This window comes from Haplochromis burtoni, unplaced genomic scaffold, assembly GCF_018398535.1.
Source record: "Haplochromis burtoni strain Fernald_Lab_line unplaced genomic scaffold, NCSU_Asbu1 Contig_162, whole genome shotgun sequence".
Classification (NCBI taxonomy): Eukaryota; Metazoa; Chordata; class Actinopteri; order Cichliformes; family Cichlidae; genus Haplochromis; species Haplochromis burtoni.
In genome coordinates, this window is record NW_024582523.1 from 781,812 (window position 1) to 799,632 (window position 17,821).

A 17,821-nucleotide genomic window follows, 5' to 3' on the forward strand; every position below is an offset into this window, starting at 1 on the left:
CGTGTGTGTGTGTGACGTGTGTGGGTGCACCGGCACCGGCTCCTGTTCATTGACGTAAACTGCGTATCAAGACTGGGAAAAACACAACACGACCTCAGGTTTTTAAAAATTCCCACGAGCAAGCGAAACCTGGGTTTCGTCCAGCTCGACAACATGGCATTCGCCTCGCTTCAGCACCTTTTTCCCTGTGGTGAGTTTGGTACAGAGGTCCTCATTTGCAAAGTAGCAGGGAGACAATAGACGGCGCGGGACAGCCAGAGCCAAAGTGTGTCAGTGAGAGGAGACAGACAGACGGGAATGAATGATTCATTTACAGGCAGCCACTGGCCCGTGTGAGTCTGCGAGACTGTAAACGCTTCGTTCCTCTGCAGACACACACGCGCCTCTCTCCCTCTTGTGCACATGCTTTTTAATAAATTGTAATATTCTTTTTTTATGTAACCAAAATTGATTAAAATCATTAACAGTGATAATTGTATATTAACAGCAGGGATAAATGTGCTCACTGTGCCTGGACATGGGCTTTTTCTAATCCATCGCATCGCGCCCTTTCCATTTCTCTGTCTCAGACACCTGCTATGTGCTGTCGTTCGCCATCATCATGCTGAACACCAGCCTGCATAACCCTAACGTCAGAGACAAGCCCCCCGTGGAGCGCTTTATCTCCATGAACAGGGGGATCAATGAAGGGGGAGATCTGCCAGAGGAGCTTCTCAGGGTGAGGATTTGTCTGTACCAAGTGTGTGGCGCGATGATATAAATGTGCGATTGCCCTGCTGCACGCACTCCATACAAATGAGACATTTAATTTACTAGCTTCCCCTGAACCAGCACTCTCTCTCTATGCAGAATCTTTACGACAGCATCAAAAACGAGCCCTTCAAAATCCCAGAGGACGACGGGAACGATCTGACGCACACCTTCTTCAACCCCGACAGGGAAGGCTGGCTCTTAAAGCTCGGTATGTATGGGGCGCCTCAGAGGTGCAAAATTAACCTTCACCATGGTGGTTCATGTTGGTCATGTTGGTTGCAAACGTGTGCTGTATTTTTGTTAATAGATTAACATAAATTTGTGACAGACATCACATAGTGAGGTGCCACAAAAAACTACAAAAATGGTGCCTATGACCAACGAATGACATTTGCCTGTTACCGCTGTCGCATGCGAGCATGCAAGAATAAATGTTAAGCACCTAGGGTAGACTGACTCGATTAAATATTTCACCAGATTCACTCCAGAATAATTAAAACCTTGGAGAAGCAAAATAATAGCAAATGTAGAGGGCTGGGGTTGATCGTGCTGAAGGTGGAAGCATGGCTGAGAGGATCGATGAGAGGTGGGTAGGCAAGGAGTGGAGAGTCGAGCAGGGAGAGCTGCTGTGGCTGATAGTGCGAGACAGATTTGTGGGCAGCATGAGCTTCAAACACAGGGGAGACTTGGTTGTCAGGCAAGTGAGATCACAAGGAAACAAAGAGCTAGGCAAAACGAGGTTGGCCTTGGCAAAAGGTTTCAAAGGAAATTTGTGGTGCACCTGCAGCATGTCTGTTTTTGTCTTTATCCATCAGCTTGTGACCTCTCCTCTTTGTTTTGTCTACTATTCTCTTGTCCTTTTATAGTAATCTCTGCATTTTCTCTCTTCATCTTCCTGCCATGGTGTTTTTTATCTCTCTTTTTTTTTCCTCCCATGTTTTGGTTCCTCCCTCCCTCTCTCTGACCTCTGTTTCACTCTTCGTTCTGCTATTCCATTTTGCTCTGTGATGGCTGCTCCCTCTTTAAATCTCTGTATTAGGAGGAAGGTAACACTTTGTCTTCATTCCTCCGCTCAATTCATCACAGAGCGCCCTCGTTCTGACACTGGCTGCCATTATCTCCTTAGCACAACAGGCCCTTGAACATGCTGACCTGCTCATATAATTGTGTTGTTGTATCATAGCTGTAAATGGGAAAATAAGTGTATAAGCAGTGTGATGTGATGGATTATCTTATTCAAAGTTAAGTCGGAGGTCAATGATCTGGCTCATTCTGCGTGGGGATTGGCTGTATTATTCCTCTTGTGGCTACTGAGAAGGCACAAGGGACACAGCTAAGCTCGTTCTTACGAGAGCTCTAATTTTACTCAGTTTTTCTAAGATTTCTTGCCTTTTTCCATACCAAAAAAGCTGTATAAGCTGGCCCAATATCAGCTGTAGCATTAGCTTCAAAACCTGCACACAACCATTAGAATTCTTTCTGCAACTTCACTGAAAGGAAGTATAAAATTATATAACATCCATGAAAATATCAGCAAGTCACCCAAAAGGTTAGGCCAAATTACTCGTCAATAGAACGTCAATTCTTTGTAGATGCCAGGAATCATCGTGATTCATACCGATTAGCTGAACGGGTCATCTCATGCTCTCTACCACTTCCCTGCACGTCACACATCTCCTGCTCCTCCTGCCAGAACACGCAGTCGTGCTCAGGCTTTAGTGAATGTGGCTGCTTGTGTCTGCACTGTGGGAATGCGTACCTACGGTTGCGTGGCTGGTCATGCAGCGAAACATCAGAGAGAGCCTTTCCCTTTCTTCATTGTCCTCCATTTGTTCCTGCCCTGCAGGCTTTATTACCTCCCGCTCATTCAGGGATTTCTCTGTCCTCTAGCAAATGAGCTGCACTCACTAGACTGTTTTAAATCTTTTGAATTCTTACAGCAGTATATTGGACTCTAATCTAATCACAGCTACATCGACCTCAAATGTTTAAGGAGTTTTAAGGAGCAACAAAGCTCCTTAAAACTCTTGATTTATGTTGTGCTGGTAGTCCCAGGCACAAATAAGGTGAATTAAACAGGGAGGTGTAAATTTAACTGATTGACTTGCCTGAGGGCAGCACAGAGGGTGGCGGTTAGAACTGTTACCTCACAGCTAGAAGATCTAGGCCATCTGGCCGGAGGTGTTGTGTGTGTGTGTGTGTGTGTGTGTTGTGTGTGTTTGTGTGTGTGTGTGTGTGTGTGTGTGTGTGTGTGTGATAGATCTTTGGACTAAAAGTGGGTTAGGTTAATACTAAATTTCCTATTGTTGTCAATGTGTGCAAACAGTTTTCTGTCTCTCTGTGTTAGCTCTGCGACAGGCTGGCGATCTGTCCAGGTTGTATCTGCCTCGTGCCCTATGGCAGCTGGGATTGGCTCCAGCCCATCCATTCATCCACCAACTCAAACTCTTATAGTTTAATCATAGCAACAAATTTTCATAAAAACTACATTTATTTGAGCTTTCTGTAAACAAAACAAACTGATGATGGCTCTGTATATTAAGTGTACATGTGGTTCCCTGGACTGCAGCAGAGTAAAACTTCTGTTTCGTTAACTAGTCCAATAAATCATACTGGGTGTTAGGATGATAATCTGAGTCACATAAGCATTACGTTATTGATTACATCAGTGACAGCTGCTTTGTGCACGTTTCATCCAGTCAGCAAACAAGTTATTATGAAGATTATATGTTGACATAAGTCCCATTAAGTTTTTATTTTTTATTTTTTGATTACATAGATAAATTGTTTATCATGTTGTTGATGGGGTAATTATCAGGAAATCCAATAATCCCAATAATCCATTTTTTTATTCAATGACAGAGCTAGATGGACAGATTGTGGGGAATTCCTTATATTTTGCATTAATGCATTAAAATGTCGCCTTATGACAGCTGGGATAGGCTCCAGCGCTCCCCCGCAACCCTGAAAAGGACAAGCAGGAGCAGATGGATGGATGGATGGATGGATGCATTAAAATGTTTCCAAGACTGTCACTGCAACAATCACAGGCCATTATTTATTTTTTCTGCTGCTTTCTATTTAAAAAGTGTCAGGCTTTTCTCAAATCGGGTCAGGGCACTGCTTCTCTTAGCTGTCGCATGTATGCGTTCGTATGTGTCTGTGATTCCTCCTGGAGGAGAAACACCTTCATTCCCCTCCAGACCATTGCCCTTGCAGGCATCGGTCTCAAGGGATTGAGGGATAAGGGTCTGATTCGGTCTTATAATGCTGGGAAATGTTGATTAGAACCAGATGTGGAACGTGGAACAAAGCAGGTTAGCTTCCACATACACAAACAGATTCACCTCTTCAGTTTACCCTCATACGCTGTTTGTTTCTCCCTCGCAGGTGGCCGAGTGAAGACGTGGAAGAGGAGGTGGTTTATTCTGACTGACAACTGCCTCTATTACTTTGAATACACAACAGTAAGTAGGCAATTTGGTGTGTGCACGTGTGTGTGTGTCAGGACAGAATTTGACCATTTCATGGTGCACAATGGTGAAGGTGTGCTTTGCCAATTCTTAAAACGTAAAACCTCTAGTGACCGTGAAAACGTATGCACAAGTGGCAAATTTATGCAATTTATATGTAAAAACGACGTATGTTCACACACCGACCTCGATCTATATTTAAATCCACAGAAAATGAAACAGTACTTTTTATTTGAAATATTATAATTAGTCATCATGTAGATGTTACGAGCCTTGGTATCTTCGGTAGTTTATCGGTTAAGTTTAATCAATATTAAACCAGTTGTCCAGGTGGAGTTTGGGAACAAACATGCAGACATACATATAATCAATCATCATGATGCTGGTGTTAAAATAATCTATGCTAAGATAATCAGCTAATTGCACTGCAGTCATGACTTGGTTTTCAATATCGGTGGCCAACTCTCAGCAGAATTGCGAGTAAATATAATCTCTAAAATGTCAGACTGTTCCTTTACGGATGCATCTGTAATAAATTTTCACATTATTTTAAAATATTTAACCCAGGACTGTTTAGTACAGTTTTGTGAATAGATATAGTAGAGATGGATTAAACAAAGGGGCATCAGATTAGTCTGTCACACACACATGCGTGCACACATATTGGCACTGGTCTGTGCCTTCCAGCTTTGCTATTTAACAGATGCAGCCCCCTTGACCTAAATGAACCTCACTCCAGCAATTAACATGAGACATCATAGGAAACATCTGCAAAGTCTGCAACACACATCTGGCCCTGCTAAGCTATAAGCCAAGTGTCTCCCTCAAGCCCACGACCATGAATCCCTCAGCACATACAAACGCCTTCTGTGGTGGGGGGCATACGCAGAGCCAGCTGTGAGCAGCTCTCCCAGGGCATTTCCTCCCCCCACGCTTTGCCACCTTATTAGAAGGAAGATGACAAGCAGGACATGGGGCTGTTCCTCAAGAGCTCTCCCAACACACACACACACACACACACATCTGGCCCCGCAGACACAATGGGGGGACGGAGAGAGTCGGGTTACATCTCCTTTGGGTGACCAGGATGAATAAAAACCTTCAAAGTGCTTTAATCGAACCTTGATTTTTACTTAGATGCATTCAGACTTAACATAAAGGTAAAAATGGCACCTAAATAGCAAATGTGTTGCATCAAAAACTCTGGGAAATTTTTGTGACACACATATTTTTGAGGTCTTGTTATTTGAAACTGCCTTTAGTAAAACTCCACGCTAGAAAACAAAAAGTACTAAATGTCTTCAATATTACCAGTGATGATAAAAGTGTGAAGGTTGTTTGCAATTACATTTTTACAAAATTCTTGTTTTTTTTTTGTTTTTTTAATGAATCATATTCTGTCCCACCAACAAACAAGACAGCCAGAATAGCCTGTATATGAAAGATGGATAATTTAAAAAAAAATAAATAAAGCACATTTTGGTTTTTGTCATTTTTGGGAGGATCTGGCTCAGAAACACTCATCCAGAAGCATCATGCCCTGCTTTATCATCTATGCCCTGCTTTATCATCTATTTTACCATAATGGTTCCATAATTTATAGAATAACATCATATTATATCAATCATACCTGAAACATGCAACTGAGACCATAAACTCACCGGAACGGTGTTTATTGAATTCATAAATCAGGTTAGGAAATAGTTAGTTTCTGTCCAGACTACTTTTTAAAAATTGGAGGCTACATCCATCTTTTATATACAGTCTGTGACTGGGTCATGGCAGCCACAGCACAGCTACAGCATAAGGCTAAAGGTGTCACAGGTGATGTGACAATGATCCAGGTGGATCTTTTGTCACTGTGACTTCATTTGCACATAGATATGATTATTGTAATTGATGTGCATGCAAATGAATAAGTAATACTGAGGACTGTTTTTCTGTGTCTCTTCAGGATAAAGAGCCTCGTGGGATTATACCTCTGGAAAATCTTAGTATCAGAGAAGTGGATGAGCCGAGAAAACCTGTAAGAAACACCTCCTGTCCCTGCAAATAAATCCTCCTCTCATTTAAATTTAAATACCTTTGCACTGCCAAAAAAAACAACAACACACAAACAATGTGTTCTCGGATTCTTTCATCATGTAAATCAACAGTTTCATGATTTTTCTTTAGAACTGCTTTGAGCTCTACAACCCCAACCATAAAGGTCAGGTAATCAAGGCCTGCAAAACGGAAGCGGATGGACGCGTTGTCGAGGGAAACCACGTGGTGTACAGGATATCTGCCCCCACCCCGGAGGAGAAAGAAGAGTGGATCAAATCCATCAAGTAAGAGACGCTGCGTTAGTGTGGATCCATTTACACTGAGAGGGCACTTAGCCAACGCCTGCCTGCTCCCATGTGGGACTTTCTCATGTCTGACCTTGACTGTGAGAAGCCCACACGCGCACACACATACACGGAGCTGCGAGCTTAATCATAACTATGCTTGAGGCTTGAGTACACACACACATGCAGGCTGGTGACTAACTGTGACTCATTTTCTCACACTTCCATGCAGATAACACTCGGAGGTGATGTCTGCTCTGCTGGATAAGCACACTTGCCTTTGATTAGTGTGCAACAAGAAAGGGGGGGGAAACACACACACCTGCTCAGACTCGGTGCACTGCTGTACACTTAAAAACATAATGACAGTTTTAATGCATTCCCATCCAAACACTTGTTAAACACAGAGAGGAGTGGAGGTGCTGCTGCAAATTGGACCCACTGGGTAACTTTTGGTTATGATCGGCTCTGCTTCAGTGCGATCAATATCAGGCGAAAAATTGTACTGCTGAATCTTCCCCGTGCCCCGATGAGATTTAAAAACCCTTGGTGTGGAGAGATGTTTGATGAAAGTGGGGAAGGTTTAAGGGTGAGTTACTGGAATCCTATTTTGGTGAGCATGGCCTGGGGTATGGTTAAATAGACTGAAAACTGCTAATTTTCTTGGTTTGGAAAATTTCACATGGAAGGGGGGGGACTGCTGGCTTCTCGTGGCTGCACATCATGAAGTCTCCTCCTGTCACTTTGGCAGTGGAATGATTACACATTAGACTCAGCGGGGCAGAGCTGTGCTGCCGCAACCACACTCCGGGGCGGCAGACTGTCCTGTGGTCAGCAGATTTCACACAAGCACGCGACTACCACACACCACACACACTGTCCGGCCCTGATTCAACCTGCAAGGCTGGAAACTGCTGTTGTAGAAACTGTTCTGCACTTGCACACATGTCAGCCGTCTATGGTGGTGGGAAAGCGGCTAATTACTCAGCGTTATTCCCATCAGCGATCTGTGACTCCGCTATAGAAGTCCAAGTTAAATACGCCGTGGTTGACGAGCAGCTGCGTTAATGGAAAAACTTGAAGTTGTAATTTTTACAATTTTATGGCAGCTCCGTATCACATGTGCGAGGTGAAAGATGCTCATTGTGACAAACCCACACATGATTCGCACTTTAACCCACAGTTCCTCTTTGCTTCGTGAAGCGTTGGAGCTTTTTTTAGCTCGTGTTGACTTTACAGCCCGCAGCTCATTTTGGTTCAGTCTCTCACCTTCACAGCACAGCAGTGCTTAATGCACGCAAAGTTAGCAACTACCTCACTGAAATATTGGAGAAGAAAAAATGCACATCAACTTAAAAGCTCATGAGCTTGCAGCATGTCTGCTCCATCCTAAAATTCTGTTACTCAATATTTGACTTCCACTGAACTAAGATACACAATTATCAGTCGCACAGATTTCTAGCTCAGCGAGTGTGTGTGAAGAACAGCAGTTCGAGTGTAAGTGCCAGATTTTGGTGCTGATGAACTTGTAGATGGGTGATTTATTTCAACTATACAGACAAAACAGGATGGATAGGATAGAGATATCCAGTTCAAGGTGATGAGAGGGGCTGTAGCCTTCCCCAGCTGTCATGGGGTGAGAGGCAGGGTACATCCCAGAAAAACCATCAGCCTGTCGCAGGGCTGACACAGACAGACTAGATAGAAGCAGTTTTGCTGATATTAAAAATAGGTGTTTCGTTGTTAAATCTGTTCCTTCCTGTCCTCCACAGAGCAAGCATCAGCAGGGATCCTTTCTACGACATGCTGGCCACCAGGAAGAGGAGGATAGCCAACAAGAAATGATGATGACTCACCCTCACTTACGTCAAGTGTCAGCAGCATTTCTGTCATCAGAGGAATCCTTGTGTGTATGTGTGTGTGTGTTTAAGAGTCTCAAAGGCGTCCGATTCATACGTTCTCCGTCAGCCCTGCGGGACATGCAGTAAAACATATGGGACTAACGTGGATCATCCCTACTTCTGCCTGAAGATTTGTCTGCACCTCAGTTCTTGGCTGTTGGGAATTAAAGATTCAAATTCAGTCTGCTACAGGCAAAAAAATAATAAAAAAAGAAGGTAAATTCTGACCACACTAGACGACGATGGAGAACAGCATGAGGACTTCATGTAACTGGAGATAGCCATAGCTGTAATCATTAGTCTTTTCATCATGCCCTAATGTGAGACTACCCCCTGCTGGACACATAAGGTGCTGCAACACATTGGGAGGATTTGAAAGCTGAATGTCCAGCTCCCAGCCACTCAGACCAACTTGTCTGGTCTCAGCGTTTTATTACCTTCACCTCCTTCGACAACTGCCAACAATATTTTGTAGATAATTCGCAACTACAGAAAGCCTCAAGCTCATCAGTCAGCTGGTCTGATTGATGTAGCCTTTAAGTGACTGTACCTGTATATGCAAACATACTCAACATGGGCTCGTACACGTCCATTTACGATATTTCCTTTTTAAAGACAAACCAAGTTGTGTGTAACGAAGCCCGCCAGCAGTAACGCATCATATTAACTCACATAGTGAAGATCCACCTCTGCGATCGTTTCTTTTGTATTTATTTTCTCATCTTTTCACAAAAAAAGCAGCCCTCCCCCCGACTCACATTATGCATGTATAGTATATAATTTACATACTGTTTTGTTTTTTCTGTATTGTGTTCACGTAGTGTGGAAATCATAATGGCTGTAGCCTTTACCCGTTCATTTTTTTTTTTCTTCTCATTTTTAGTTTGACAGCTAACAAGTTTACAATAGTGGAAGAGGGTCATTGTGCAGCTTCCCCTCACACTGTTATTACTGAGGTTTAGATAGTATATGTAATATGAAAGAGAATTAGGACAAACCCTTTCAAAATAAGATACTGGAATTTGCTGGAATACGTGTGAATGCTCTAACTGGAATCTTGAGAACCGTTTTCCCCAGACAGATCAAACCGCCCCACAAAGCCAAAACTTTCCTCACGGGCGCAGCTTTCAGCTCTAAGCACGGTTTGGCGTTTGTGCGGGAAAACAGCTCTCGAATACTTTGATGTACACTTTGAATAAAAAATACATGCTGATAAGAAAACAGCTTTTTGCGTGCATGTGAATTCAGCGAGCAGTGCTCGACTCACCAAACTTACCAGGTCTTTGGTTATTTCAAACATGGATACAGTGCTGTGAGAAAATTAGGAGTGAGCTGAGCCCAAACAGCTAGAAAAGTGTTTGTATGTAACAAAAACCTGAATACATAGGAGTGTCGTTAGTGGATCTACATTATAATTTAACCGTAGTGGAAGGTTTGCTCAACAAGAGTCTCATACAGTCTAGTCTATATCATACAAAAGCACACAGGGGCTTTAAAAAGAAAAATCCCTGCAACTCATCTCAATCAGCATTTTTTTCCATTCATTTCAATGCAGCTTGTAAACAAAGTCCAAGACCAAGAACAAATTACAATTTCTGACATTAACAAATGTATTTTAAGGCGTTTACCTTATACAATGTATAAATTCGTACATGCTAAACTTAAAGGTATAACAGCAGTTTTTCTTCCAACTTTTGTCTAGAGTTGAAAAGGAAAAAAAACAAGAACAAAAAACAACCCAAAGCATATTCATCACTGAATTTGTCCAGAGAATATGCTCAAAATTAGTGCTTCACAAAACAGAAATCTGAGAATCCTGATACAGGATTTGTTTTTTTTTTTTACATATAAAAGTAACTGATATTACAGCTCAAAATTAAATTCACAGTATTTTTTGATGCTAGACGACAAACCGTAAAAAAGGGAAAAAGTGGTCCACCACCATGACAGCAATAGCGTGGTGCTTCTTTTTGTTTTTCGAATGTTTTTTTTTTTAAAAAGGGAGAGAGCGGCATGACAAAACTAATTTCCAAAAACAAAAACCCTCTGCATCTGGTGAAGAAAGTTAAAATTACAGAGTGAATCTTAGGCTTCACAAATGGGAACGAAGATGAAAATGAAAGCTGGGAAATGTTCTCAAGTCTTTCCAGGGTTAACATGGAGGTATTAGTCAGCAAAGCTCTGTTCCCACCACTGCACTCATCACCCCCCACACCACCCTCCCTCCCTCCCCTAGCACAAATAACTCCATTAGTTTCACGGCTCCCAGTGGGATCGAAAGAAATAAAGTAATTGCACTGTTAAAGCACTCCACACCCACACCATCTTTGTTTCGTTCCTCTTCGAAGCAGGTGGATTTCTGTGATTGATGTTAACACGTTTTTTTTCAAGTCCTGAGTTCCACTGAGCAGCAGTTGAGATGTTTAAGCTCCAGGCTTTGTGTTCATACAAGTATATATTAATATTCTTCATCATAAATGTTCAACAGGTTCTTTTTAACCGATAGCTAGGAGAAATTACAGCAAATAAATAAGCCCATTTGAGAAAACAAAAGAAAAAAAAGAAAGAAAGGGGGATAGTTTAAATTTTAAAACACTTTACTTAAGGTAAAAATACAATATTATTCCTAATGAAGAAGCACCACGTCAAAAAGTTGATGTCATTCCTCTGCTGTTGTTAAAATTCGGTTGATGGATCTGAAATGACAAAGATGAGGTCTTAGTGAAGAGAAAGTATTGTAGCTAATCATGCATTTAAAAATCTCAGAGTCAGTGTTTCAGGTCACTGGGAAATCCACTGCCGCTGATTTGGCTGTAACCTACAAAACAGGGTTTGATGGCTTTAAAATTGGACTACTGTCAGCACCATTTAATTCAGCATTCCTGTGATTTTGGAGACTAAATGAATACCTGGCTGTCCATTGCAGATGGCCGTAACTTGAACAGTTTGCCGGTTTCGTGACGGAAGTAGTAGGTAGGCGTGAACGATATATCGCATTTGCGATAATATCGCGACATGATCAAGTGCAATTTTCTAACCGCAAAGGCTGCGATTATACTCTGGACATGTCCAAATTCATGGGCTGCATCCTCCTGAGGCCGCATTTGTAGACCGATTACGTCACAGCGACGCGCCGAAGGCTGTCCAAATTACTACCATATCCCAGAATTCATAGCGCGGCCCAGCCAAACTCCAGTTTCCAGCAATGGCGGCCGCTACTAAGTTTTAAAATTACTCATACTAATCTTTCTGGGTCACAAAATAAACTTTTAACATATTTTCAGGCGAGAAAGTAGCTGTGTAAACATCAAATATCTGCTCGGTTTATCAAGATATCCCATATTTGCAAAAGTGCTTCGACGTTTTCAGAGGCGTCTGCTACCCTCCGGCTAGCTCGACAGCTAGCCGGAAGCTCGAGGGTTACTGATGCGGCCGAGAACGGCACAACTCCCGGCACATCATTTTCAGATCACCGCGGAGTTTCGCTGCTCGGGTTAAACGTAATATATAAGTCACTTAGACAACCTAAAAATGTTATTGTTGGGCTTTTTTCAGTGTTTTGTTTGTTCGTGAGTAAATCGGTTTGGCTGAGATTAAAGTTATTAGATTAGATAAAATAAAACTTTATTAATCCCCCGGGTGGGTTCCTCCTTGGTTTTCACACAGCTGACTAAACGTCAAACAGAAAACTTATTAAACAGAAGTATGAGACAGTCGAGAATTTACACCAGTGTCTGGTTATATTTTAGATAGCAAGAAGCAGACGGCCGAGTTTATTAAACTCCACCGAGACAGCGGTGACGCTAATCAGAAGGCTAGACCGTCCAATTTCACGCCTTTAAATTTTAAAGGCGTGTTTGTGTGTGTGTTTATACAATTGCTATTATGTTTGCACTTTATGTGTAATGTTACTGACTGCAGAGATCAGTAAGATGTGTGTATTTTTTATTTATTAGTTTTATTTATTTAATATTATTTTTTAATTGAATGACTGTCTAGTAGTTCACAGATGTCGAAAAACTGAGTGTGGTAAAGCCACTGATTTTTTTAATGTATATTTCTGCAATCTGCACATTGTACTGACTTTCATTTTAATGTTTACACCAGGGTTCCTTGTCAGCACTTTATGCTCAGATGTTTGTAAGCTAAAAATAAACTATTGTGTATGTTCAAATATACTGTTGTGATTGAAGAAGTTAAATAAAAATGTCAGTCATCAATTCATGCATCACCTCATGTCATCATAACAGAGGTCTGTCTTCCAGGAAAGAACAGTTTAAAATTAATGTAATATAGTATTGGCCATACTATATGATGTATTGCTTGTCTTTGTTTAATAATACAGAAGACAAAGACCTTAAAAAATAATCGCATATCGCATCGCAATCGCAATATTGGGGCAAAAAATCGCAATTAGATTATTTTCCATAATCGTTCAGCCCTAGTAGATGGTCACCGCTGCCGTCAGCGTAGTCTGTGCAGCGACGTTTTTCCGATGGAAAACCACTGTCATGTTCAAAGTCTCTGTCAGAGTGGTGTCGCTTGCGGCTCTCCCTTTCCTCGCTGCTTCTGTTTCTGTGGCTCCGAGCTGCGTCTGGGCTGTGCAGTTTGGGATCGCTGTCCCGATGTCTCTTCTTTTTCTTTTCTTCTTCATTTCCGCAGCTCTGTCTGAATCTCCGTCAGACCTTCTACGGGATGACAGAGAACCAATCACATTGTTTAACAAAACCAAGATCTCAAGCTTTACGGCCAGCCTAAGACAGAAAAAGTGACCCATTATCAATAAAATGATGAAAATTCTTTCCGTTTTTAAGAAAATATTAATACTGATAGTGAGCTTTAACCACATATTATTTTCAAAAAAAAATCTAGCTTAAAACAAACAAACACATTTCCTTCTGTTTTCATTAAAGGATGGAGCGAAAGATGGCAATACGCACCCACTCTCACGGTGTCTGTCTTTATCCTTTGATTTCTTCTTTTTCTACTCTTTTTGTGTTTTTTAGTGTGGCGGGCCTCAGAGCTGTCGTCCCTGCACTGTAAAAAAAATCAAACTTGCTGAGCTTACAGTCATTTCTTTCACAATTCAACAATAAAAGCTGAGTTGCCCCATAAACTCAAATACATTAAGGGTTTCAACTAATCATTTAACGTTTTGGAGCAAAAGTTGGTCTCAGCTGAAATTTATTGCTGGCAAAATGAATGAATTCAAGTTTTACATGAGTTGAAGCTGTTGGCGCCTTTCTGTGCCTGAGCACGCATGCGCATCTCATATTTTTGGATACTACGGGGTCTACATGCACTTTTGCAAGGACTGAAAGCCACCTTGCCGTCTGCTTTAACGCGAACACGAGGCTTTTTACACCAGGAGCTGGATGCGGCTAAGGTCGTTCTTCTCAACTTTCTTAAGGCAATTAATGTTTCTTTTATTGTGTATTTATATGTGTTTACTACATCATTTAAGATTCCCCCTAGACTGTTTTACTCAATCGTGCTGCTTGAATGCCCTCGTGAGCAACTTGAATGTTTTCCATCATAAAATAGTGCTTTAAAGTTTTCGTATAAAAATCGCCATGTTACAAAACAATGAAAATCCGACAAGCATCCCTACCAAACAGGCGCGCTCATGTCTGACAAGCCTCCGCGACACCCCCTACGTGTATTTCATTAAGTGCGGCTTGTGGCCGACATACCACCGAACGAAAAACCCCCACAAAATAGGCTAGCTCGCTCATGGCTGACGACCAACGGCGGCGAACCCCCCGCCGCTTTTTATTAAAAAAAATAATTTCGGGGCGCACGCTGCCATGTCGTTTAATTTGTTAAAAGCATATTTAGCCAATAAAATGTGGTTTAGTTTCTGTGTAAACGTGGTGGTGGAGTCCTCACGGCCAGCGAGCTCCACCAAACACACAAACAGGAGGGAGAGGAAGATCAGAGAAGCAGCTACAGAGCACAAGCAGCAGAGCAGTAAATATGGGGGTATTTTAAATACGAAGGCAGACTAGAGTCTGCAAGAGTCATACCAAACAGACTTTAACCCTCTGGGGTCGACGGACGCGCCGGCATCAAAATCACATGACCAATTTAAGACGATACAGCTCAGTCTCCATTTCAACTTGGTCGAAAGTGCGGACTTCAAACTATACACCAGTTTTTGAATTGTGTCGATAGGCCACGTAAAACCAGAGTTATGATAAAAATACACGCATGTTTTTTTACAAAACAGTGGCGTTTACAGCGGAAGAACGGTAAAAACTACGTTTTCTACAGACCGCGCTAGCAAACACTCTCGCTTGCGAAAAAAAAAAAAGAAAAAACACCCCTTCCCTATTGGTGTTAGAGTTTACCATGTCAGCCAATCAAAAAAATGATATGGCAACATGTGACTTTGGTTGTTTAGGGAGAAGGGGAAGTTTTTAGGAGTGACACCCGCGACGGAAAGCGGGCGAAAAAAGAAAGAGAGCGAGTTTTCCATATGTGAGACATTAGTGACGTTTAGCGTGTTTGGAGGCTGTAGTTAGTGTGTTGTGTAGTTATTGTTTTGTATTGTGTGTCAGTTATACTGCTCAATGTCACATTTGCTTCAAAAAAAGCCATCAAAAGCAGATTCCAGTGTAAACGCTGTTCCCACATGGAAAACAGGGCTGATACACCTGTTGCCAGACCTGCAGGGTTTAGGCCTTTGGTGTTCTCCTGTCTTATACTGAACACAAACTTTTTTCTTTTTTTTTTTTGGGACTGGCACAAATAATTTGTGTGCCTTCTTATTTGATGCAGAACACCTGATTGTTTTGTAAATAGATTTAAATGGTTATATAAAAAACGCCTGAGGCCTTGGCTGCATTTTTAGGTAAATAATACCATATAACTTTGTTTGCAAAACTTGTGCATGAAGTTCCCAAATTGATATAAAATTAGTTTTCAAAAAGTGTGTCCTCCTGAATGGGGATTATAAGCTAACAAGCAGCGCTGTGTGTTTGGCAGATGGCAGGTCATGACGGAGAGTTCAACTCTCATTCCACTTTTTGTTATAAATGCATTCAAAAAATGTTGTCATAAGTGTGCTACATTGGTTGTGCATCAAAATTACTTTAAAAACACTGACAAAACCATGAGCAATTATCTGGAATAACTAATTTTAACATCTTATTTCTTAAGGCTGTATTTTTAGCAACAACACTTAATGTGTTTTAAAAACAAAATGGTAGGTTTATAAATGAGTCTGAGTCTTATTTGATTTCCTTGTTTTAGGTCTCAAACATAGTCCAGCATCAACGAACCATCAGTTTGGAAGGGTTACTGATATTTTTTCGCGACGGCGAGACCAAACTCTTCTTAACATGTCTGGTGAGTATGCAAATCTACTCAATCTTCAGTTTTAGTTTACAGAGACTTATATGTACTGTTGTTAATTTTGCATAGGATACAGATCCAGTTGAGAGGGCATCCTCACTGTTCTGGAGGACTATGTGGGACCCAACTCGCAGTCCACAGGGGTCAACACTGCCATTGTTTTGGAAGAGGACATTATTCTTGATGATCTGCCAGACCTTCCCACTGCCTTTGCCTACCTGGCCTACTTTATGGACTCAACATGGAGTTTCCCAAAGAACTCAAGTACACATTTGTTTGCTGTATGGAAACCAGATAGAAGAGTTCACATCCTGCCATCTGATGTTTTGAATCTGTTTGTTAGCATTCTGTCTGACAATACCACACCTTTAAAATTGTAACATTTATTACAAAAATTTGACTTTTTTTTTTTTTCATTTCCTGTGTCTTTATTTTCATTAGGATGAGACTTGGATGAACTGCCGTTATCCAGAGTGCCACAGTTCTCTTGGTCTGATTCCTCTGAAGACTCTTGGCTGTACGGCACCAGGAAGGATGCCCCGTTTCCTACAGGGTTGTGATCCCCATTACTGAAAGGCATGCCGCTGACTCGGTTTAGTGGACGCGGAATAAAACGAACGTCTGGTTGGACGTCTGAGGTAGACTGTGAGGAGGACAAAGAGCTGGAGGAGGAGGAGCTGCTGGCGGAGGACGGCTGGCAGTAAGAGGAGGAAGAAGCAGATGGGCGGTTCGGTTTGCTTAGCCCAATTGAAAATGAAAGCTTCTGTCGTTTGTCGCTGTCTGGAATCATTGTGGGCCGGCTTACTGAGTGGGAGATGGAAGCAGAGGAAGCAGAAGAAGCTAGTCCATGGTTTGGTTTCCCCACCGCACTGCCGCTGGTGCTGGGCTTGGAGCTTGTGGGATAGTCCCTCAGAGATCCATTCCCATTAACATGAAGAGAACTCTGAAGGAACAAGAAGTCACAACAACAGGTTTTTAGAAGAGAAACACTGGGTTTAACAAAAACAACAACATTATCAGTACCCTCAGGTGAGGAAGTACCTTGTTCATGTGTGGTGGCAGCTGGGGACCTATGAAGCCAACACTGTTTGATGCATGGTGGCGATGGTGCGTGGGATCACCACCGGCCGGGGAGATGACTGACCAGATATGCCAGCGTTATGGTTCAAGTGGCTGTAGTCCCCAGTTTTTTTCACATCTGTGCACCTGATGACATGGAAAAAAGAATATTAACCATGACAAAGCATCAACATTATAACATTAGGTTATAATAATACATTTTCTACAAGAAAAGTGGGAATAAACATGTCTACATTATTAAATAATGATGGGAAAAGTTCTACTGAAGGAATAAGCCTAGAATGTTTAAAAATACCGATGTTTACTCACTTGATGTAGAAGAGGACATAGGCCTGCTGGTTGAGAACGGTCCTAATGTCACTGACTGACACGGACGAGTCATTCATCTGAAACCACTGCCATTGCTGGCCTGTGAGACAGAATGAGAGAGATGTGACACAGCAGATTCAGTTTCTGAATTGAATTTGAGCTAAAAAGAAGAATCTTATGGTTATATAGGGGTCTTTTTTTTTCTTTCTTTCAATGCATACAAAGTATTTTTCTCTGTTTGCATTCAGTTTTCTGCTGAAATGTGTTGTTTATGGTGTGTGTTTGTTTGTACTAAGCAACAGCAGCATTCAAACAGATTCGGGCACAGCCAGTACCTTAATATAGCAGAAATAGTGTCCAGCATGACAACTCAATCCAGAGTGAACCAGCACAGCATACAGCCTGTAGAGCTGGGGCTCCCCGTGGGACTGAGACATGAAGGGCCGCAGATCCAGATGCTCCAAATACTTCACATCCTGATGACCACCAAACAAAAAATTTCAAACATTACATGCAAATATCCTGTTTTATAATAAAACAAAGCATCTGTCATGTATCTTTATGACTTAAGCAGACACTATTGGCCATTTACCTTTGTGATTTTGCCTCCACTGAAGTC

The 17,821-nt window shown here is 41.8% G+C and overlaps 2 protein-coding genes and 1 long non-coding RNA gene across 3 annotated transcripts in view; 1 reads left to right on the plus strand and 2 right to left on the minus strand.

Moving 5' to 3' along the window:
• LOC102295077 (cytohesin-3) overlaps positions 1-9,678 on the plus strand; it is a 31,054-nt gene extending 21,376 nt beyond the window's left edge. Inside the window, exons 8-13 of the mRNA XM_042225156.1 lie at positions 570-718; positions 850-961; positions 4,144-4,220; positions 6,181-6,252; positions 6,402-6,556; positions 8,329-9,678. Of these exons, the coding sequence (XP_042081090.1) occupies positions 570-718; positions 850-961; positions 4,144-4,220; positions 6,181-6,252; positions 6,402-6,556; positions 8,329-8,401 (638 nt within the window). The 3' untranslated portion in view covers positions 8,402-9,678. The remainder of the gene's footprint in view (positions 1-569; positions 719-849; positions 962-4,143; positions 4,221-6,180; positions 6,253-6,401; positions 6,557-8,328) is intronic.
• Positions 9,679-13,098: 3,420 nt separating this feature from the next.
• LOC121815238 lies at positions 13,099-14,237 on the minus strand. Its single transcript, XR_006054925.1, has 2 exons — positions 13,398-14,237; positions 13,099-13,145 (listed from the first exon to the last, which is right to left on the minus strand). It is a non-coding gene; the product is annotated as an uncharacterized LOC121815238 (long non-coding RNA).
• A 1,994-nt stretch (positions 14,238-16,231) lies between these two features.
• Positions 16,232-17,821, minus strand: part of usp42 (ubiquitin specific peptidase 42) — a gene marked incomplete at its 3' end in the record, with an annotated part of 12,326 nt that continues 10,736 nt past the window's right edge. The window contains 7 exon segments of the mRNA XM_042225169.1: positions 16,232-16,756; positions 16,855-16,911; positions 16,914-17,019; positions 17,203-17,290; positions 17,293-17,302; positions 17,538-17,678; positions 17,795-17,821. Of these exon segments, the coding sequence (XP_042081103.1) occupies positions 16,232-16,756; positions 16,855-16,911; positions 16,914-17,019; positions 17,203-17,290; positions 17,293-17,302; positions 17,538-17,678; positions 17,795-17,821 (954 nt within the window).